The sequence below is a fragment of the Calidris pugnax genome, unplaced genomic scaffold (assembly GCF_001431845.1).
Source record: "Calidris pugnax isolate Ruff unplaced genomic scaffold, ASM143184v1 scaffold141, whole genome shotgun sequence".
Taxonomy (NCBI): domain Eukaryota; kingdom Metazoa; phylum Chordata; class Aves; order Charadriiformes; family Scolopacidae; genus Calidris; species Calidris pugnax.
Window position 1 is genome coordinate 1 of NW_015090902.1, and position 21345 is coordinate 21345.

Consider the following 21345-nt stretch of genomic DNA (forward strand, 5'->3'; position numbering starts at 1 on the left):
GATGCTGGGTTGCATCAACAAGGGCACCAACACCGGAGATAAAGAAGGCATTATCCCTCTCTACTCAGCACTTGTCAGGCCACACCTGGAATATTGTGTTCAGTTTTGGTCTGCAAAGGTGTGGACAGGCTGGAGAGGGTCTAGAGAAGGGCCACCAGGATGACCAAAGGACTAGGAAGCCTGACATATGAGGAAAGGCTGAGAACTGGGTTTGTTCAGCCTTCAGAAAAGAAGGCTTAGGGGAGACCTTATCACCATGTTCCAGTATTTAAAGGGTGGCTGCAAAGAAGATGGAAGATTCCTTTTTACAAGGAGTCACATGGAAAAGACATGGGGTAATGGGTATAGCTTGCTCCTGCGAGCTGCATACAAGAGAAAAAAATTTCACAATGAGAACAATCAACCACTGGAATAACCTCCCTAGGGAAGTGGTGGATTCCCAAACACTGGACACTGTTAAGATTCATCTGGGCAGGGTGCTGGGCCATCTTGTTTAGACACGAGAACATTTGGAGCAGATGATCTTTGAGGGGCCTTCCCACCTGGCATTGTATGATTCTGTGCTGGACCTATTGGGACTCTGCTCTTCAGTCATTTGAGTGAAAAGTATTCATTCAGTTATTAGGATTTGTAAGTAAATCAGACTTACCTTGTTTGGAGAGAGCAGATAAACTCCATTGTAATTTTGTTTCCGTACTAATATTGTCTGGAACAAAACGATACAGATACAGGCATAAGTGATAGACCATGTCTTAGTTTAGCTTTTAACTTTGAAGAATTTGCTGTGTTGCTGGCACAGTGCCAGTAGTAAAAATAAACAAGAATAAAACAAACTGCCTTGACCAAGTATGACCTGTCAGATTATTAACAGACTCTAAAATCACTGTTACATATATTCATAAGTTTCGGGGTGAAAGCACAATTTACCAATGGCTGCTGATAACATTCTCTACATAATTATAGATCCTGTGAGCTCAGGGAGAATTTTTAGAGCTGCTCAGTGCAGTATAAAGTCAGATTTCTTGTGAGTAAATAAAAGTCAGAGGCCTTACTGCGTTCATCAGTGCACTCAGTTTTCGGGCTCAAGTAACTGCTTGTCACGATCTAAAGTCAAGGCAGGCAGACAATTCTTGCTATTAGAAAATTATTGTTGTTTGTTTCTAGTTATAGTGCAATACTAAAAGGGACTGATTTGGATCAGGTAGTATCAAATTAACACATTGAAGAACAATACTATTTGCACTCAAGCTGTCATTTTGCTATCACATTATTCATTCGCATCTAAATAAGCCTATTAAAACTACGTTTCCAATGTTAAACTGCAGATCATTAAAAAAACCTTTTTCACAGGCTTGTGCACCACAGTTACATATGAAAGCATTCAGCTGGAATATCACTAACCTGTGTCGGTGTCCTGACTTTTATCATCATCATCGTCATTGTCATCATCGTTTTCACTAGCTGCTGAAGCTTGGCTCTCTTGAGAGTATTGTAAACAAGGGTTGTTGAATATTCCCTTCCATATTTTAACGCATCTCGTCTGAAGTGGCTCTGGGCACTTGCACTCCCCCAGCACTGTTTTCCCCAGCTGTCTCCAGGCTGACAAACACTCCTGGTTGACCATCGGGAGCCTGCATTTTGCCACGTCTGCCCAGCATGCTCGCTGGAAGCTCTTGTACACTAAAGAGCAGTAAGGGTCCTCTTGACAGCGTTGTTTTGCAATACTGCAGTCGTTCTCTAATTCTTCTGGGTGCCTTTGGTGTTTGGGGTTTCTGTGTTGCCTCAAACTCAGTTCAGTAGCTGATCGTGAAGACGTTTCCAAATATTCTGTACAAATAGGTACAAACAGGGGTATAAATCAAATGGAAGATGGAGCACCTTCACTGGTCAGCTCTAAACAAATTCAGGAAAAGGATAATTGTCTTAATGCAATAAAATTGATGAAACAGCCCTAGTTTCATTCTGAGCTGTAAGTAAATACATAATAATTTCAGAGTCTTGCAGACTAATGAATCTTCCTCATGCTTACTGTGTCCTGGTAGCTGTAGAATACAGTCTGCTTTAACACTTCAGCTGCTAACAGTAATATGAGAAACCCCCACTAAAATTACTACATAAAGGGATTCATCTCACATAATTTTAACCACCTAAAGATGGGACATACCATGGATTATCACCTTAATTTAATGCATAATGTGTAAAGAGAGAATGGCAATTCCAGAAGATGGTTCATTCATTACCCAAAGTATTAATTTAAGTTAGACAGTGAGAATTAATTCTGAAATTATTTACCAATACCATAAGCAATAATCTGTAGGTAAAACTGATACTAGTGTAACTCCACCCAAACTCACTGGTGAGAAATATGCTGGTAAGAAATCACCAAAAAATATAAAATTATTTCATTTTGCTAGAAGCAAAAGCAATTCTTCCAATGACATCAAGATCAGGTTTTAGATACCCACTCTTCTTGTTTGGGGCAAGGAGTAACAGGTCAGGATGTTATTATTTCCTCTGCAATAAAACCATATATTCTCCTGCTATGTGATATATGCTGATCCATGCCAGCAGGGAGTGATGGATCAGCACCAGGGACCAGCCCTGGGGCTCACTTTCCAGACTGCCATTCACTGGTTGGTTTTCCTTCTCATGTCAGCTTTGCGAGTCATTACTCCAGGAGACACTGGGTCAGAAACTGCACCAAGTAATTCTCAGTTATAGAGATAGTCTTTCTGACAGTTCTTAGAATAATAAAAAATAAATTTAAAGGAGCTGGGCCCATTGATTACAATAGAATTTTTAAATGGGTGCATTTTAAATAGTATGTACAGCTTTATAAAGGTAATAAATGTGCTTCCCGTGCCCAGTAACATCTCCTAGATGTAGTGAAGAAGCTCCTGTAACACAGTGTGACACAACTGCACAGCTATGCATCCCCATTCACTCATGCTCCCATTCACAAGGTGTCTGGATGTGGCTCTCTTGTACATAACATAGACCCGGTGGTGCTCAGGCCTCCTTGGGCAACAAGTGGCCCTCAACACACATTGCATTTTCACTCTTGCTTTCCATTGGATTGAGCCATTTGAATTTCTCACATGTGTTTTATTGCTTTTGTTTATTTAAAAGCAGATATGGCATTGCCTCCATATGCATGTTGGAATGCAAATGTCACAGAAAGTAAAAAACTAATTTTTTTTTGAATGATCAGATTTGAGAAATATGCAAAAGAAACTTGAAACGGGTTAAAATGAGAGTTACAGAATTATATCTTTTTCTTTGCTCTTCATAATTAAAACTTTATGTTTAGTTACCTGTATTAATGCTGCACTGTTTCCCAAGCAAAGTTGTGACGCTACAGAAATCATCTGTAGTGCAGACACAGTTTTTAAATTCTGGGTATTCGTCAGCCAGGATCTGGATGATTCTATTACATCCAATAGCGTCTTCTGCCTTGCATCTATTACCTAGAACTCACCATTAAAATTAGATATGGCATTGCCTCCATATGCTTGTTGGAATGCAAATGTCACAGAAAGTAAAAAAACTAATTTTTTTTTGAATGATCAGATTTGAGAAATATGCAAAAGAAACTTGAAACCAGTTAAAATGAGGGTTACAGAATGATATCTTTTTCTTTGCTCTTCATAATTAAAACTTTATGTTTAGTTACCTGTATTAATGCTGCACTGTTTCCCAAGCAAAGTTGTGACGCTACAGAAATCATCTGTAGTGCAGACACAGTTTTTAAATTCTGGGTATTCGTCAGCCAGGATCTGGATGATTCTATTACATCCAATAGCGTCTTCTGCCTTGCATCTATTACCTAGAACTCACCATTAAAATTATAATGTTGTTAATGGTTATGAATGCTTAAGGGATATGGTTACATAAAACAATTCAATTGAAGCACAAAAAGATATGTTTTGCCCGCAGAAGATGGTTTGAACCTAGTTTTCTTTGAAAACCTGTCATAATTTACAAGTTTTAAACAACATTCAGAGTGATATAATAAAGCTGTGCTAATATTGCCCTCTTTTATCTGATCTGACGCATTGCCAGAATGTCTGCTTCTGTTCTCATTTCCAAAGTATGTAAAACCTTAAACTCATACCTTTTATTCTAGGTAGGTGAGGCACAGACACCAAAGACGAGTTGAGGGAGTCTACATGATCCCTTGTGGGAATGAGGTGCCTGGTACAGGGACAGGAATTCACAGCGCAGGGTGAGGTACTGCCATGTAACGGAGCAAGAGAGGGGAGGTAGGAGGGCAGGCAGAGCCCAGGATGATGGGGATGCTAAGCCCACCCTGAGGGATGTCAACTCTGGTTGAGTGATCCCTCACTCACATGAAGATGGCACAAGCTTATTAACGCCTGGCCATTTGGATACAACCTCAGACTCCTACCCTGTAGAAAAACTTCACTGCCTAAGTTTGGCAATGACATCAAATTTAAAGTAGTCCAAGAATATCCTGATTTTTAATTTTTAAATAATAAAAATAAGGGAGCAGTTAACATAAAAAAAATACAAAAAAATAAGCAGAAGCCTTAGTTTGCCAGTTTCAAGCCCATTGCTTGCGTGTGCACTTGGACTCAATGACAAAGACATTTGCACAGGCTGTCAGGACATATTTTCCGTGTGTCCGCAGTAAAAATAAAGAGGATGTGCTAGTTTGTGGTACTAAGGTAAATCAATCAACCCTCTACTTTATGGACTAAAAGGTTTTAAAGTACTTCATGACTTATCATTGCTTAAGGAAGTTATAAGTTACTTAAGAAATTTACAGAAGCAGCAGTTTAATACCATTTAAGGAAGGTTTATTTTGTGAAAGCCACGCATCTACCTTGTCAAAACAGGTGCGCAGGCTCCCAAAACGGCACATTTCCTCTCTTTGCCTCATAGATATTAAGTGTCTCACGATGTGTAAGATAAGGAGTATGTGGCTCACAACACCCAGGCTGGTCACGGGGCAGCACGAGGCTGGTTTTTTCATCTACTAAGCCCATCTGCTATTGTCTCTGCCCTGTCAACAGCCATGCCTGGCTTCCTGCCCTGCTGCTTCCCTGGCGACTAGCACGGAGCAGCAGAGGCCGTGGGCTGGAGTCAGACTCCAAAGCTAGCAGCCGTGTGTCACCGCCGCTGCCGACAAGCTTTAATGTGATTAAGGGTTTTTGCCTCCGCCGCCGACAAGCTTTAATGTGATTAAGGGTTTTAACGTCATTTGTAGGTTGTTGACACGAGCAGCAGCGGCAGGCAGGCCAGGCGAAAGCCTGCCAGAGGAAACGCTGCCTTTTGCCTCTGCCTGAAGGAATGACTATCAGCTATTCCAGAGGGCACATCCCCCTCCTGCCACCCCAAAATCCTTTTTCAGACAGTAACCTGCCTTGCCCCTTCTCCAGATACTGTTGCTGACTAATGAGGGTTTGGGGATGTATTAAAATATTGCACTGCTACGGGGGGATGTGGCAGCCCAGGAAAAGATATGGCTCCCAGCCTCTCCTCCCACTTCACCTCTTGTATCAGCAAAGGAGGAGGTGATGGTGCCCAGGCTTGCCTGTGTCTCTCCAACCCATCTCCAACTTGCCTTCTGTGTTTTCAGTAGTAGACCATGACCATGACCCTTAGCCCTCACTTTCCATCTGTTTTCCAGTAGCCAAGGGACTCAGGAGACGTTCTGAAAGTCAGAGACATAAAGCACTCCCTGACCATAAAAACAAGGTGGAAAGTAAGTGGTGACACGGGAACTGTGGAGGCCCATGGAGGTTGGTGGGTGGATATTCTACTCTATTTTATCAAGTGAGTAAGGGATAATAAAAGATTTTAGTATGTGGTGACACGGGAACTGTGGAGGCCCATGGAGGTTGGTGGGTGGATATTCTACTCTATTTTATCAAGTGAGTAAGGGATAATAAAAGATTTTTGGGGGACAATTTCAGAAGGACAGATTCCAGGGGTAGAAAAAGAGCAAGTATCAGGAGGGGCTTGTATAAAAATTAGCTGAGTGAGTAAGGGATAATAAAAGATTTTCAGGGGAGAATTTCAGAAGGACAAATTTCAGGGGTAGAAAAAGAGCTAGTATCAGGAGGGGCTTGTATAAAAATTAGCTAATTAAAAAAAATTATGACTGTATTCTTCAAGGTCCTGAGGTCACTTCGACAGTAGATATAGACAGAGGAAAATAAGAAATACAAACCTTGGCATATTTTACGCAGCACCCCAGCCTCACTTAGCTCATCGGTCTTCATGACACTAACAAGTTGTGGTTAGGAGCCAGGTACAGGAGCTCTGTTCAGAGTGGCCCCATGCACAGTGAAAAGGCTGTGCTGAATCACAGCAGCCAACAACCAGGGGGTGAGAGGCAGGTTGTGGGGCTACGGACATACAAAGGGCACAGACAGACTCAGGAAGCACACCAGATTTATGGGGATCCCTTGCCTGGCCTCTTGAAAGTTGTGTAGAAATAACCTATTATCAGTATTGGTCTGTTTGTACACTGTGTTGATTCAGCTGGGATGAACAATAGAAAATATTTTATTGCTGGTTTTCAATTATTGTTGCTTTACCATTGATTAATTCTAGGTAATATATTTTAGCTTATACATATGCTTCTAAGGTATTTACAAAAAAATGCTCTCTGACCTAATGCTTGGTGGCCATTATTCATAATTTGATTTCGTTATATGTACATAATTTATGTGCATGGAACCACAGATAGAAGCATGACAGAGTAGAAGCTGACATTTCCAGGGTGATAATCTCTTTTCTTCCACAGTCACCTCTTCAGTCATCTCAGTGGGAATTGCACCTGAAGACTGCAAAGGAAAGTACTGGGTTTTCCTCCCTAGCACTGGTGAGACCACATCTGGACTGCCATGTCCCGAGCCAGGCTCCTGAGGACAAGAGGGACATGGGCATACTGGAGTGGCTCCTGCAAAGTGTCATAGATATGGTTAATGGACTGGAGCATCTGTACTAGGAGGACAATGTGAGAGAGTCCGGAGGAGAGAAAGCTCAGGGGTGTTTCAATGCCCATATCCATGTGTATAAATACCCAATGGAAGGGGATTGAATAAGGCAGGGACAGACTCCTCCGTGGTACCCAGTGACAGGACAAGAGGTACAAACTGAAGTACAAGAAATTCCATTTAAAGATCAGAAAAAGCTTTTAAATATGAAGGTGGTCGAACAGCAGAAGAGGTTGCCCAGAGGGGCTTTGGTGCCTCCATTACTGGATATATCCAAAATCCACATGGACACAGTCCTGGAAGACAGCCTGCAGTTGACCCTGCCTGAGCAAGGCATTTGGACTGGATTTCCAGAGGTGCCTTCCAACCTCAATGATTCTGTTATTCTAAGAAAAATAACCTCTTCCAAATCTAATTCAAAATGTGAGTCCTTAATATTTAGGAGATTTGAGCCCAGATGTTTCCAGTTCTGAAAAATTAAGAAAATGTATCATGGTTAAATCAGAGCTCAGAAATTTCTATTTTTTTCAGTGAAAAGAAGGAAGAACCAGAAACCCCCAAACCTTAAAATCTTCATTCTGCAGTGCTGAAACATTTTTGATATTTTCAAAGTAAAAAGTTTTGATTCTGTCAAAATGAAATATTTCAGTCTTTTTCATCCTGACCTGGAAGCTGGCTTTTAGGCATTTTCACTCCTTTTTTTTCCCCACTGTATCTTGGCACAGAAGAGGAAATGGAAGAAGGATTGGACTCACAGGACTATAAACAGAGACTCTGAAAATGCTGCTCTAGTAGTAGAGAAGCACTGATGGACAGTTTGACAGAGAAAGGAGTGACTTAGGTAGTCATCTGGAAAGTGTTCCCCAACCTGCTCTGAAGAACAAAAGATGGAGGTCTTAATAATGCACACATTTAACTTGGAGGTTACAGCCTGAGGGATTGAATTATTGAACTCACACCACAGAGAAGGAGTGTAAGTATCATTTGTACTTATGTTCCTCATAAACTAGCAAAAGGAATAGTTGCTGCATTGACTGTTGCCTCCAACTAACATGCTCATGATCAGCACTGAAAAGGACTTTTCCATTCCTATTGCTCATCCATGAAGTTTTTAGTCTTGCACATGTAGAGTACTCTTGACAGACAGTGTAATGTTATTCTTACTAATAACACTGCTGGTAGATTATCTCTCATTGTTTCTGTGGGCTCTCTGAGAGGTACCATCAGCTGTCTGACTCTGGGTTTACACCCTCTGGGGTCATGGCATCTAATAAGCACATTTAAAATTTGTCCGAGACCCGAACGATATTTGAGTGCCCTGCAATGCTGGAGAGTCCTTGCCAAAGGCTATTAGCCGAAGGAAATATACAGATGCAAAAGCAAACAAGCAAGAATTTCTTGTCAGAAGGTTTCTCTTACCCAGTTACAAATACTATTAATATCAGTGAATAAGCACATAGGATAATAATTGATGGAAATGGCACATAATGGACATACAATGACATATAATGGACAATGCAATAAATCCAAAAGCAAGAGCACAGAAGTCACCATGCTGTCCCACTTCATGTGGTTGCAGGGTATGATGAAAAATAAGCTACATTACAAATCCTGACCTTTATGTCAATAAGCTTAGCTACTAATGCCTTTGTGAATGATGTGAGAGAAGCAAAGTAAACAACTTCTTGATTGGGGGAAGAGGTTTGGTTCTAGAGAGCTCATCTTCAGATCACTATCTTCAGTCTGAAAGTACTGAATATTCCAATGTGTTTATTCAAGCAGAAGCCATATCTGCTTCACTTCACATAAAATATTTAAAAACTCAAGAGAACATGAGCTGAAACCCACTTCCTTTGGGGACTGTTGTAACCATTAGGTTATCATGTTTTTTTCATTTACTCTGTTCTTAAAAGTATTGAGCCATTCTGTGCAAAGCGGATACACATCTGGAACAGGACACACTAAGATGAACCCCTTAGAATATTTTCTGCTCTAATTATTTTAAATACTGCCTTTTGAGTTAGGACACTTGGGTACAAATCTCTGCAAAAAAATCAGATAGCTTACACTGCAGGTGCATGTTCTAGCAATGGGCTATTGACCACGAAGTCAGGCAACATCTTCTGCTGCCTGACTTCCCATGCAGACCAAACATGAGACTGGGTCCTGACATCAAAACAGACAAAGAATCATTCAGTTAATCAACTCTGCTGCAGCTGAGGCTCAGAAGGCTTGATGGCATCAGGGCATGGCCAGTTTTGTTCAAATAATTTCGATATAAGGAGAAGGGGGATTTTCACAGACATATAGATACCTCTGACTCCCCGTGATGGAGAACTTGCTTTATGGAATTAAGTTGCTAGAAATGGCAGTAATGTACTGCATGCCCTTGTCTACATTTATGAACAGGACCAAGTCATGGACTAGGCTAATGGCAAGTGACTCCATCTATACTGCTGAGGGAATGGCCCATTTTATTTGCTAGTGCTGGTTCAGCCTAGGCAGATCAAGGCCCTTGACATTTATCAGTCAATAAAGGTGTCATTACTAGCTTGGTCTAATGACATTATCACACTACACACTCATCTTCTCCCTTCCATATTTAGAGCACCTGGCAAGCGAATACTCAACATTTGACAGCAAGGTCTTGGAAGGATTTAAAGAAAGAGAGATGGTGACTGATACCCAAAATTTGTTTGAGAAGATAATAGGCTTTTGGAGAAAGGAACATTTTCATCTGAGTGACAACAGAGATTAGGATGAGTTTCAGATCAAACTTATAATACCCGGTCCCACTTAAAATTGAATACAGAGTCCTACCCACTTGAAACATACTTTACTTGGAAACGATGCACCAAGCTTTGGAAGTGCAATAAACAGAGACAGAGACTGATTTTTTGCTTTAGTTTACGTGAGAATCTGTTTATCAATTCAAGGAGGTTTAATCACGTCATAACCTGCAGTTTATTGTACCATCGTTCCCTGCAAGTGAATCACTCTCACAGGTAGGTACTATTCACTGAGTAAATACAGTGTGCCTCCCTATAACACAATTGCTTTGAGGCATGATTTATTTGGTTTGTTTCATATTCTAATATAATATTTGAAAATTACTGTAAGTGACTACTACATTGTTTTGGGTATCATGCGAGATCATAGAATTACAGCATAGTTTAGGTTGGAAGGGACCTTAAAGATCATCGAGTTCCAGCCACCCTGCCCTGGGCAGGGACACCTCCCACCAGACCAGGTTGCTCAAAGCCCCATCCAGCCTGGCCTTGAACCCCTCCAGGGATGGGGCAGATCAACTTTGAATTACGAAAAGCAAGGTTGGAACTTTTTTTCCAGCTGCATACTTGGTTTATTTAATAGGATCCCACAGGAGCATAATATCAACTTTGAATTATGAAAAGCAAGGTTGGAACTTTTTTCCAAGCTGCATACTGGATTTATTTAATAGGATCCCACAGGAGCATAATTTCTGCTGAATTCAGGCTTCTTGAGTTAGTTCAGATTCACACTTTGTTCATAGTCCAGAAATTTCATTTATCACCTTGTTGAAGAGAAAGTGCGACTGCAATTGAAAATGATGATCTTGGCCATTGTCAAGGATTTCAGAAGTTAACTGTCTTTTGCCATCATTTTCTCTTTGTTGAAGAGAAAGTGTGACTGCAATTGAAAATGATATTGGCCATTGTCAAGGATTTCACAAGTTAACTGTCTTTTGCCATCATTTTCTCTTTGAAATCTCACTGACTTAATTCAGTTACCACAGCAATATTATGACAAACTATGAATATGCAACCATTCAGCAATTCAAAATCGAGCTGTGTACACACCTAAGAATTACCTGAAATATTGCAGACATCTTCAACAACATTCCAGACACTCTCACATCCATTTGCAGCATTTATACATTGCTCCTTCAAGTGCAGACAGTCAGGAGTCTGGGCAGGAGATATACTTGTGAAGCACATGAACAACACTGTAAAACAGAATATAATGACTATTTAATACAATATATATTGTACTAACATTTTTCATTTACACTTAGATTATGAAACTATGATTTACTGTAGTTTATCTATAGAGTCAATTTTTTCTACCAAGTTACTTTTTAACAGAATAAAATTTTTTTCAGTTTCATAACTGGAAAATTAAATTTAAATTTTAAATCTTCAAAGTTGCAGTGTATTTTGTATTGTTTTTACCTCAGTATTATAACATCAACCATAGCGATATATGACATCAGTCCATAGATAGATAGAAATGACTGCAGTTCTGAGACCCGTAATAATAATAGAAAGGAAGATAGTACAAAATTCAAAGGAAACAGCATTTTATTTGAACTGCAATTTCATCAAGTTAAAGACTACATAGGAATTCCTATGAATAGACCACATGAAAGAGATTTGACAATTACGCAACTGTTAGATAATAAATGAGATTTTATTTCATAGTACAGTACTCTTCATCCTCTTTGTTTTTATTTCACAGACACATCATTTCTTGAAAGCAACCCCCACGATTATGTCTTTATCTCCTTCCCTGAGTGCACTGAACCTAAAGGCCATGTTAATTGCATAAAAAAGTTCTGAAACTGAAGATTGATACAGAGATTTCAAGGTAAAGAATTTTAAATCAGCACCACCTCTGGTTTATGAGTAGAAAATTAAATTGCGTCACCTTGCTAAGAAAAGACAAATCAGTTGGGGTTTAGCTCTTTCATCAACATTCCCATGGTAACACAACATCTAAATTGTAACCATGTGTCTTAATTTTCTATAAAATTAAGCTTCAGACACTGATTTTGGGCCTTATCAGACTAGCTGCTGAACACCTGATGGGAGTATTTTACTTCGGTAGTGAAGGACACAGCATCTCCCTGATGAGGTTTACTTTTATTTCCTTATGTCAGGCAAGTTCGTATGGAATTTGAGGAATTTCCAACACTGTTTAATTCCTTAAATATCTTCTACAAGAGGCATGAAATATTCTCTCAGGACTTGTCCAGACCCTATCCAGAGAAATTAAATGTTTCCAATGATACATTTGTGAAATAAGAAATTAATTATCAAATACTGCTCTTAACAATCTTAGAGAGCCAGTACTGTTTAGAGGTGATGCCCTCCTTTCTGGAAATGATGCCTACCTGTGTTATAATAGTGCTATTGTAGGGAACACTTTCTGGTCCCATGTTGATAAAGATGAAGCAACATTTAATATTTTATAACTGACAAGTGCAATAGCATCTATTGTGCCTAAGAGACGCAGAAGCAGCCACTCATGCTTACTATAGCTGGTGCTAATTCTTACCCAATTCTGCATATTCCTTCATAATAAGCTACGTGTTGATCAGCCTGGAAGACCGATTCACACAAGCAGCTCCTGCCACTTGACATTGAGGAAATGTGCAGCTGGCCCATCCATAAGGACAATTTTAGCTCATCATGACAACATTTTAGTCCTGGGACTATCTCCAAAATTCTTTCAAATTGGGACATCACTCACTATTTACTTGGGTGACAGAGAGAAGAAAAAAGTTGCCAAATATCTCACAGGTGAAAAAAAAAAAACTAAATATAAGGCAATAAGAAATTACAATCCCAGGAACTTTTTAAGAAAAGGTATTTTGCTGGGTAACCATTTACTTATTTTGTAGGTAAGATTTACAATGGAAGATTTACACGTCTGATTAGCATCTGCAGCACCAAGATTGTGTGCTGTCTCCCTCCAGTTAAGACAGCTTTTGAGAAGCAGTGGCTGAAAATGAATAGTCAAAGTAGGACTGATTAAGCAGCCAATTAGTAGCTCCTGCTCCTCTGTAAGGATTATTTCAGAGTGTGTTTATTTTGAACCCACTTGGAAACTGTGCCCACAAAAAGGAGGAGATGCTTTTGCAAAATAAAGAGCAAAGTGGCATAATTTATGATTTAAGTTAATTCAGTCTAAGAAAGGGCTTCTTTAGATCTAACGGTGTATTGTGGATGGGTCTTTTGTTTCCTCAGCAATACACAGGACTGTTGCAAACATACATGAAACAAACTGGCCTATATGATTTTAGAATCCAGTGCACTGCAGCTTATACAGTTGCTTAAATTAACAGTTATTATCTTAGTCATTCACTTTAATTATTTGGTGTTTGGAGTATTAAGTGACTGTTTTCTACTCCTAGTTCAGGAGATCTAGGAGCTAGTCTGTAGCTAAAACTTTTAGACGGATCCATTTTGACGCGAAGACACATAAATTTAGGTTTCTACAGGTATCAGTATTTTTGAACAGGTGTCTACGGATTCACTAGGTAGATGTAAAATTTCCTGTTCTGAAGAATTTGGTGTCTAAAGTGGAAAGGGAAGAAAAAATTATGAAATAATATCTCATAAATTATACCACCCTCATTTTTCAGACTGGGAGCTGAGGAATTTAGGAATTAGTATCTTTCCCAAGACTGCAGAATTGTTATCTGGCAGATAATAATTAATAATGGGAAACAAATCTGTGGTTTCTATCCAACAGCAAGAGCAGCAAGATAGCTAGCTCCAAAGGAGAAAGGCAAATTATAGCGGAATATAGTTTGAAAATAGTTGCAAAGTTATAAATGACAACTTCATTCTAACACAACCTGGGGCAGAACTACCTACAGAATGTTTAAAGCAGTGGAATATAAGTTAGAGTAGTGGGGTGTTAAGGAGAGAAGCAGCACATATACAATATGTATATTGTATCCGCCTGGATACAATACACAATCCACCTGGATGCTCCTGAGTAACATGCTCTAGCTCTAGGCAATCCTGCTTCAGCAGGGGAGTTGGACTAGGTGATCTCTATGGTCCCTTCCAACTCTAAAAATTCAGTGAAATTCAGTGAAATATGTAGAGAGGGGAAAAGGAGAATAAAAGAAGTTATAGCATACTTGTCTCATTGTATTCTTTTCTACCAAATCCTTCTGTACTAGCATTGTTGATTTTCCCCTTTTTCTCCCTTCAAACCCAAAGGGAAATGTCCATAGCCTTGTGTGCAGCACTGCCAGCACCAAATGCTTTCCACTTAGCAAACAAGTGGCTGTTTATTCCGACAAGGCATCCCATTTGTGGGGCTCGTCACCCCCTCAACTTCTTAGCGCCGCCGGCGCTGCCGTCCCTGCTGCCCTGCCTTACCTCCCACTTCAGACACGCTACCCCCAGCCAGCATGAAGAAGGGCCTGGAGGTCGCACACCAGTGCAAACCCTCAACAGGTACATTCCTACCCCTTGCGAGGGGGGAGGAATGAGTGAGGCTTCCCCGGGGAGAAAGAGCAAAGGACGGAGCTGCAAGCGGAACCCGCCGAGAGGAGAAGAGACGAGAGGCCGGGGGGATGAAGGGAAGGTGCTGGCGAGGCTGGGGGGCTGCCTCCCACCCCGTCTCCCCACCCCACTTACCGAGGCGGAGGAGCGGGGCCATGGCCGGCCGCCGGCGGCTGCAGCGGGGCTGGCGGCGGGCGGCAGGTGCCGGTGCGGCACCGCCCCTTCAGCACCGCCGGCGCGGACAGCGCCCCGCCCGCACGGCCCATGGCCCTGCCGCCTCCTCCCTGCACACCTCCTTCGGATGGGCAGGGCATGAAGCCCTCCATCCCACCTCCACCCCCCTTCCTTCCCCCCCTCCATCCCCAACTCCATCCCCAACTCTATCCCCCTGAGCTTCCTCTGTAGCTGCCGGTGCTACATCCTTGAGGTGCTACACTCACATCTCTCTTTTCACCATACCTGCTAGGCTGGACCGCGTCTAGATGTGACAGTGGTTCTTCGGCATTTTTGATGGGATCCAGTGCTCCCTCTGCATTCAGTTTCTTCTTGATTTCCAGAGAAACCAAGTCTTTGAAGAGCAAGTCTTTGCCTGCTGCCTAGAGTCTCTCTGGAAAATGCCTGTTGCTATGTCTGATCACCTTCTGTAAGCACTGTCAATACATTTTCGAAGTGGATGTGTTTGTTTTCTTCTCAGACGTGAAATAGGATGATGATCTGTCCCCTTCCCATGGCCATACCATGTCTTCTCTGCCCACCTCCTTTGGTCAGGGGCAGTGCATGAAACCCCCCATCTCCCCCCTCCATCCCCCTGAGCTTCCTCTGTAGCTGCTGGTGCTACACCCTTTGCTCCCGTCTCTCTTTTCACCATACCTGCTAGGCTGGACCGCGTCTGGATGTGACAGTGGTTCTTCAGCTTTTTTGATGGGATCCAGTGCTCCCTCTGCATTCAGTTACTGCTTGATTTCCAGAGAAAGCAAGTCTTTGAAGAACAAGTTTTTGGCCTATAGCCTCTCTGGAAAATGCCTGTTGCTATGTCTGATCACCTTCTGTAAGCGCTTTCAATACATTTTCGAAGGGGAATTTGTTTGTTTTCATCTCAGATGTGAAATAGAATGGTGATCTGTCCCCTTCCCATAGCCATACTGCATCTTCTCTGCCCACCTCCTTTGGTCAGGGGCAGTGCATGAAACCCCTTCATCCCCCTGAGCTTCCTCTGTAGCTGCCGGTGCTACATCCTTGAGGTGCTACACTCACATCTCTCTTTTCACCATACCTGCTAGGCTGGACCGCGTCTAGATGTGACAGTGGTTCTTCGACATTTTTCATGGGGTCCAGTGCTCCCTCTGCATTCATTTCCCGCTTGATTTCCAGAGAAACCAAGTCTTTGAAGAACAAGTTTTTGGCTGCTGCCTACAGCCTCTCTGGAAAATGCCTGTTGCTATGTCTGATCACCTTCTGTAAGCGCTTTCAATACTTTTTTGAAGGGAATGTGTTTGTTTTCATCTCAGAAGTGAAATAGGATGGTGATCTGTCCCCTTCCCATGGCCATACCGTGTCTTCTCTGCCCACCTCCTTTGGTCAGGGGCAGTGCATGAAGCCCCCCATCCCTTCCCTCCATCCCCCCGAGCTTCCTCTGTAGCTGCTGGTGCTACACCCTTTGCTCCCGTCTCTCTTTTCACCATACCTGCTAGGCTGGACTGCATCTAGATGTGACAGTGGTTCTTCAGCATTTTTGATGGGATCCGGTGCTCCCTCTGCATTCGGTTCCACTTGATTTCCAGAGAAACCAAGTCATTGAAGAGCAAGTTTTTGTTTGCTGCCTAGAGTCTCTCTGGAAAATGCCTGTTGCTATGTCTGATCACCTTCTGTAAGTGCTTTCAATACGTTTTCGAAGGGAATTTGTTTGTTTTTATCTCAGAAGTGAAATAGAATGGTGATCTGTCCCCTTCCCATAGCCATACTGCATCTTCTCTGCCCACCTCCTTCAGTCAGGGGTTGTGCATGAAGCCCTTCATCCCCCCGTCTATCCCCCTGAGCTTCCTCTGTAGCTGCCGGTGCTACACCCTTTGCTCACATCTCTCTTTTCACCATACCTGCTAGGCTGGACCGCGTCTGGATGTGACAGTGGTTCTTCGACATTTTTCATGGGATCCAGTGCTCCCTCTGCATTCAGTTCCCACTTGATTTCCACAGAAACCAAGTCTTTGAAGAACAAGTTTTTGGCCTATAGCCTCTCTGGAAAATGCCTGCTGCTATGTCTGATCACCTTCTGTAAGTTTTCAATACATTTTCGAAGGGAATGTGTTTGTTTTCATCTCAGATGTGAAATAGGATGGTGATCTGTCCCCTTCCCATGGCCATACCGTGTCTTCTCTGCCCACCTCCTTTGGTCAGGGGCAGTGCATGAAACCCCCCATCTCCCCCTCTGTCTCCCTGAGCTTCCTCTGTAGCTGCCGGTGCTACACCCGTGAGGTGCTACACTCACATCTCTCTTTTCACCATACCTGCTAGGCTGGACCGCATCTAGATGTGACAGTGGTTCTTCAGCATTTTTGATGGGATCCGGTGCTCCCTCTGCATTCAGTTCCCGCTTGATTTCCAGAGAAACCAAGTCTTTGAAGAGCAAGTCTTTGTTTGCTGGCTAGAGTCTCTCTAGAAAATGCCTGTTGCTATGTCTGATCACCTTCTGTAAGCTTTCAATACATTTCCGAAGTGAATGTGTTTGTTTTCATCTCAGACGTGAAATAGGATAGTGATCTGTCCCCTTCCCATGTCAATATGACATCTTTTCTGCCCACCTCCTTTGGTCAGGGGCAGTGCATGAAACCCCCCATCTCCCCCTCCATCTCCCTGAGCTTCCTCTGTAGCTGCCGGTGCTACACCCTTGAGGTGCTACACTCACATCTCTATTTTCACCATACCTGCTAGACTGGACCGCATCTAGATGTGACAGTGGTTCTTCAGCATTTTTCATGGGATCCAGTGCTCCCTCTGCATTCAGTTACTGCTTGATATCCAGAGAAACCAAGTCTTTGAAGAGCAAGTTTTTGTTTGCTGCCTATAGTCTCTCTGGAAAATGCCTGTTGCTATGTCTGATCACCTTCTGTAAGCACTTTCGATACATTTTCGAAGTGAATTTATTTGTTTTCATCTCAGAAGTGAAATAGGATAGTGATCTGTTAAGGAGAGAGAGGAGCTATGGAGCCCATTAGACAGCAGACCAGAGGAACAACTTGTCTGTAATCTAGACTCATTCTGGACTATGGTCTAACTTTAGGAGTTTCACTAAAGTACATGAAAAAACAATTTGTCAAGCTGACTTGGGTATTTAAAAAAAAAATAAATCAACCATAAAGCATACATTTATACACTTTCTGGCTTCACTGGACACACTTTGCTTTTGCACTGGAAGGAGGAGGAAACAACAGATATCTACTGATTTCTCCATGCCACCTGTGACTCTTGTTTTCACAAATCACTTACCCCATACAGAACGTTTTTCATTGGTTTTGGTCCTTGAATGCTTAAAAAAATAAATAAATAAAGATATCAAACTTACAGCTAGCAGAGATAGAGATATAGTGGGTGAAATCCTGTTTCTTACTGGCAAAGCAAAACTTGAGCCAAGTCCAGATTTTGCTTATTGTTTACAGGAAAATTCAATCTTGAACATAATTTTTTTTCTTTAACTTGTTTTTAACTTAGTTAATTTATGATGTTCTTTATTTAAACTCTTAATTCCAACATTGCTAAATATGTGTCTTCCTTTGTTTTTTGGGAAGTGTACTCAGTAAAATAAAATACTATTTCATCCAATGTAACCAACAGTCAGAAAAAAGCCTTATTGTCAGGTAAAAGGAATAGCCTGAGAAATGAATATAGTTTTAGTGGTGAGACAAATTTTAAGTTGGAAGGCTATATTTGCCTTGTAACATGCAGCAGTAGGTTGCAATGCATCTTAGAGCAGGGGCTGAGTTAAGCTAACGTATAGTGTACTCTCCTTCCTTTAAAGCCCTCTCCAGGTTAATGACATGCATCAATTGTGCTAGTATCAGAGAACAAGATGGTGCTCTCTATGCAGTCTAGAAGAAAAGGAAAAAAAAAATTAAAAAAGCCTTTTTGAAGGTGGAGAGGGTAGAAGTTATCTTGTTGTGACTGCAGGGCACAAGCTTATCACTATAGCTCTAACAGGAAAGGAGAAAAAGGTCAGGATATGAGACTGTGAAATTTGTTGAGAGACAAAGTACCAGAATGATGGTGTCACAACAACTTATATCTGCAGGAACAAATATGTTGTGATTTAAATTCTATGTCTAATGGCGTTATGACCAAGCAGAAATAATGGCATGGGAACTCCATTTCTATGCTCCGGAGTTTTCCGGTGGAATTCCTCTGGAATACCAAAGCAGCTAGAGGTAACAAAACCCAATTAAAGCTCAGCTTTCAGATTATTTTCAGTATTTATAGACTGGATAAGAAATGCTCATTTCTCTTTTGACCTTTTTTGGTGGATAAGAATCCCTAAAGTTACTTTAAGATGTTTAAATTTCTGGCACATGCTAAAAGCATTAAATTCCATACTACCCTTAAAATCTTACCCTGTCTTCATGGCTATTTCTATCTCCATTAACAGACACTGCTCACTATTGGGTTTATCTTTACTGAAAACTCCCAGTGATTATTTTCATTCAAAAATAAATCCAGCTGAATAATACTTTCAACGTATCCAAACATCTGGATCTTTCTGGAGGAAAAGGCCCTAGGACTGACAAAAAACTCGCCACTACTTTATACAGGCAATCAACTGATTTTTAAATACCTACGAAGTTTTTCTGATTAAATGGTCCCTGAAAACATATCTGAGAAGAAAATGTCTAGGTATTTCTCAAATTCTGTAAAACTAAAAATAAATACATATGAATATTTGCATCAATTTTTTTTCTTCAAAAAAACCAAATTTTTGAATGAAAAATCTTTTAATCAAAATAACCAAATCTTTTGATTTATAACCATATCTAATCAACTTGTATCTTGATTACCACATTCTCTGACAAAAATTAGTTAACGCTTTCTACCTATCTTTAGAATTTCCAATCTTCAATCAGCTCTGATTTTGTCACTTGTGTCTGCAAGATATGCTATTTACTCAACAAAAATCTGGCCAGAGAAAAATCTATTTATTTGTCAATGAATGTCTCTAAGTTAAAGTTATGTCTAAAAAAGAAATTCATAGAAATGTTAGAATATTTTAATTTGGGGCATCTAAGTGAAAATAAGAAAGGACATCAAAGAGAACAAAAGATAAATTTTCCCTTACAAAAGAGAAAATTAAGGCCAGAACCTCCATTTCTAACATGTCACGGGAGACCTGCAGGAGGCAAAAATTGCCAATGACCTTTAGTGCTGATTTCATCTAAGATTAACTAACACAATTTATCCCACTGACATTAAAGTACTAGCAAAAAGACAGTTTGTGTTGGCAGGTGGTATTCAACCCCCATTCAGAAAGATGCTACTCATGGCTTTTCCATGAGCATCACTAACCATTGCTATTTTAGTTCTTTGTTAGCTGGCCTAAGTTAGAAATGTTGTACTCTTTTCCTCCCTGTTCATCTCACAGGAGTCTGGGCAACACACCGGATAGGACATGATAATTTTAGTGGTCTCCCACAGTCACTGCTGATCTTTTATGTTTGAAAAGTATACATACTCCCCTTTTATACTCACAGAGTTTTCTTAGACAACCATTTACTTTCTACATTCTTGTTCTGTCTTCAAGGAAAAGATAAAAATGCATTTTCTGAAACGAAAGCATAGGTTTGCAAAATTTTGACATAGTTGACATTTTTCTACAGTGAGTTGAGGCAACATTTCATGGCACAATTAAATGATTGCTGAAAATTATTTTGCAGATAGATTACTACACTAGTTTTTAACTTTTTATTTTTTTATTTACTTATACCAAAACAAAAGAAAAAAATAAAAGACTTTTCAAATTCCATTCTCCCATTTCTAGAATGTCTTAATTCAGCAGCTGTTTGCCCAATCATTTCAAATGATATAGAAAAATTGCATCTTGTTCCATACAATTTAGAAATACTACATTTTCTGTGGTTGAAGAGCAAAAATAGCCTTCCAGTGGCAAAGGAATTGCAATAGATAAGATATAAAATCCTTCTGCACTTTCCTCAGTTATTTGGGGTTTCTTTTCTTAGAAAAGACAAATTGAAATAATTTCCTGAAATAACAATGACATAATAGCTATACTCAAAAATATAGAAATTCCTATAATTTCATTTGATGTTTAAATATTCTTTCTATTTAGGCATTTCTCTTTATTCTTTTTAATTTTTTTTAATAGAAAAAAATATTCTCCTTTTTAGAAAAAAAAAAAACTTTAATATAGAAAGAAATGCATTTTTTTCCCCTCTCCCTTTACACTAGTGGTAACTAGAAGCAATTGCAACAATGTCAAGTAAAACAGCAGTTGAGGAAGGCTAAAGCATAAAGTGATTAAGCACTTCATAAAACTGTAGCTGTCATGACAGACAGTACGTCACATGACAGGAGGTCAAAGTAAAAGCTAGAAAAATTATTTACATAAGTTAATCAAATAACACCTTTTCTATGTATAATTGGCTTTTTAGAAACATTCGAAGGTGTGAGAATGTCTTCTTTCTATGTCAAACACTTTTTGCTGAAAAAGAGGTCCTCCTTACCGTGTTACCATTTCTTTTGAAAAATCTGAACTGAAATGCAAGAACAGTGCCATAGGGAGATTGCAGCTCAGGGTCTTATAGATTAGCCTCTTTCTAACCAATAAGCCACCTTCCCCTGGTAGACTAAGTCTCCAACGATGCGCCATCTTCATTCTTCAATAAGAAAAATTACAATGCATGGTAGGAAGCCCCAGGCCATGGAGCATTTCCCATAAATGAAAAATGGATGTGTACTTGATCTACCAGTCCAATGAGATATCACCTCTATAATTTCCAGAGAGATCTTATTTTAATTGTTGAAAAGTCAACATTTTCTCGGCATATAAATCTGTTAATTGCTTGTATCATTAGTATTAAATGGCAGCTGAGAGAGAA

The 21345-nt window shown here is 40.5% G+C and overlaps 1 protein-coding gene across 1 annotated transcript; it reads right to left on the reverse strand.

Moving 5' to 3' along the window:
* Nucleotides 1–649: 649 nt before the first annotated feature.
* On the reverse strand, nucleotides 650–14418 carry GFRAL (GDNF family receptor alpha like; the record flags this gene model as incomplete). The annotated part of the gene is made up of 5 exons (XM_014948914.1): nucleotides 14387–14418; nucleotides 10819–10953; nucleotides 3674–3826; nucleotides 1402–1827; nucleotides 650–706 (listed from the first exon to the last, which is right to left on the reverse strand). Coding segments are annotated over exons 1-5 (793 nt in total), but the record flags the coding sequence as incomplete, so codon positions are not given.
* Between the last annotated feature and the right edge of the window lie 6927 nt (nucleotides 14419–21345).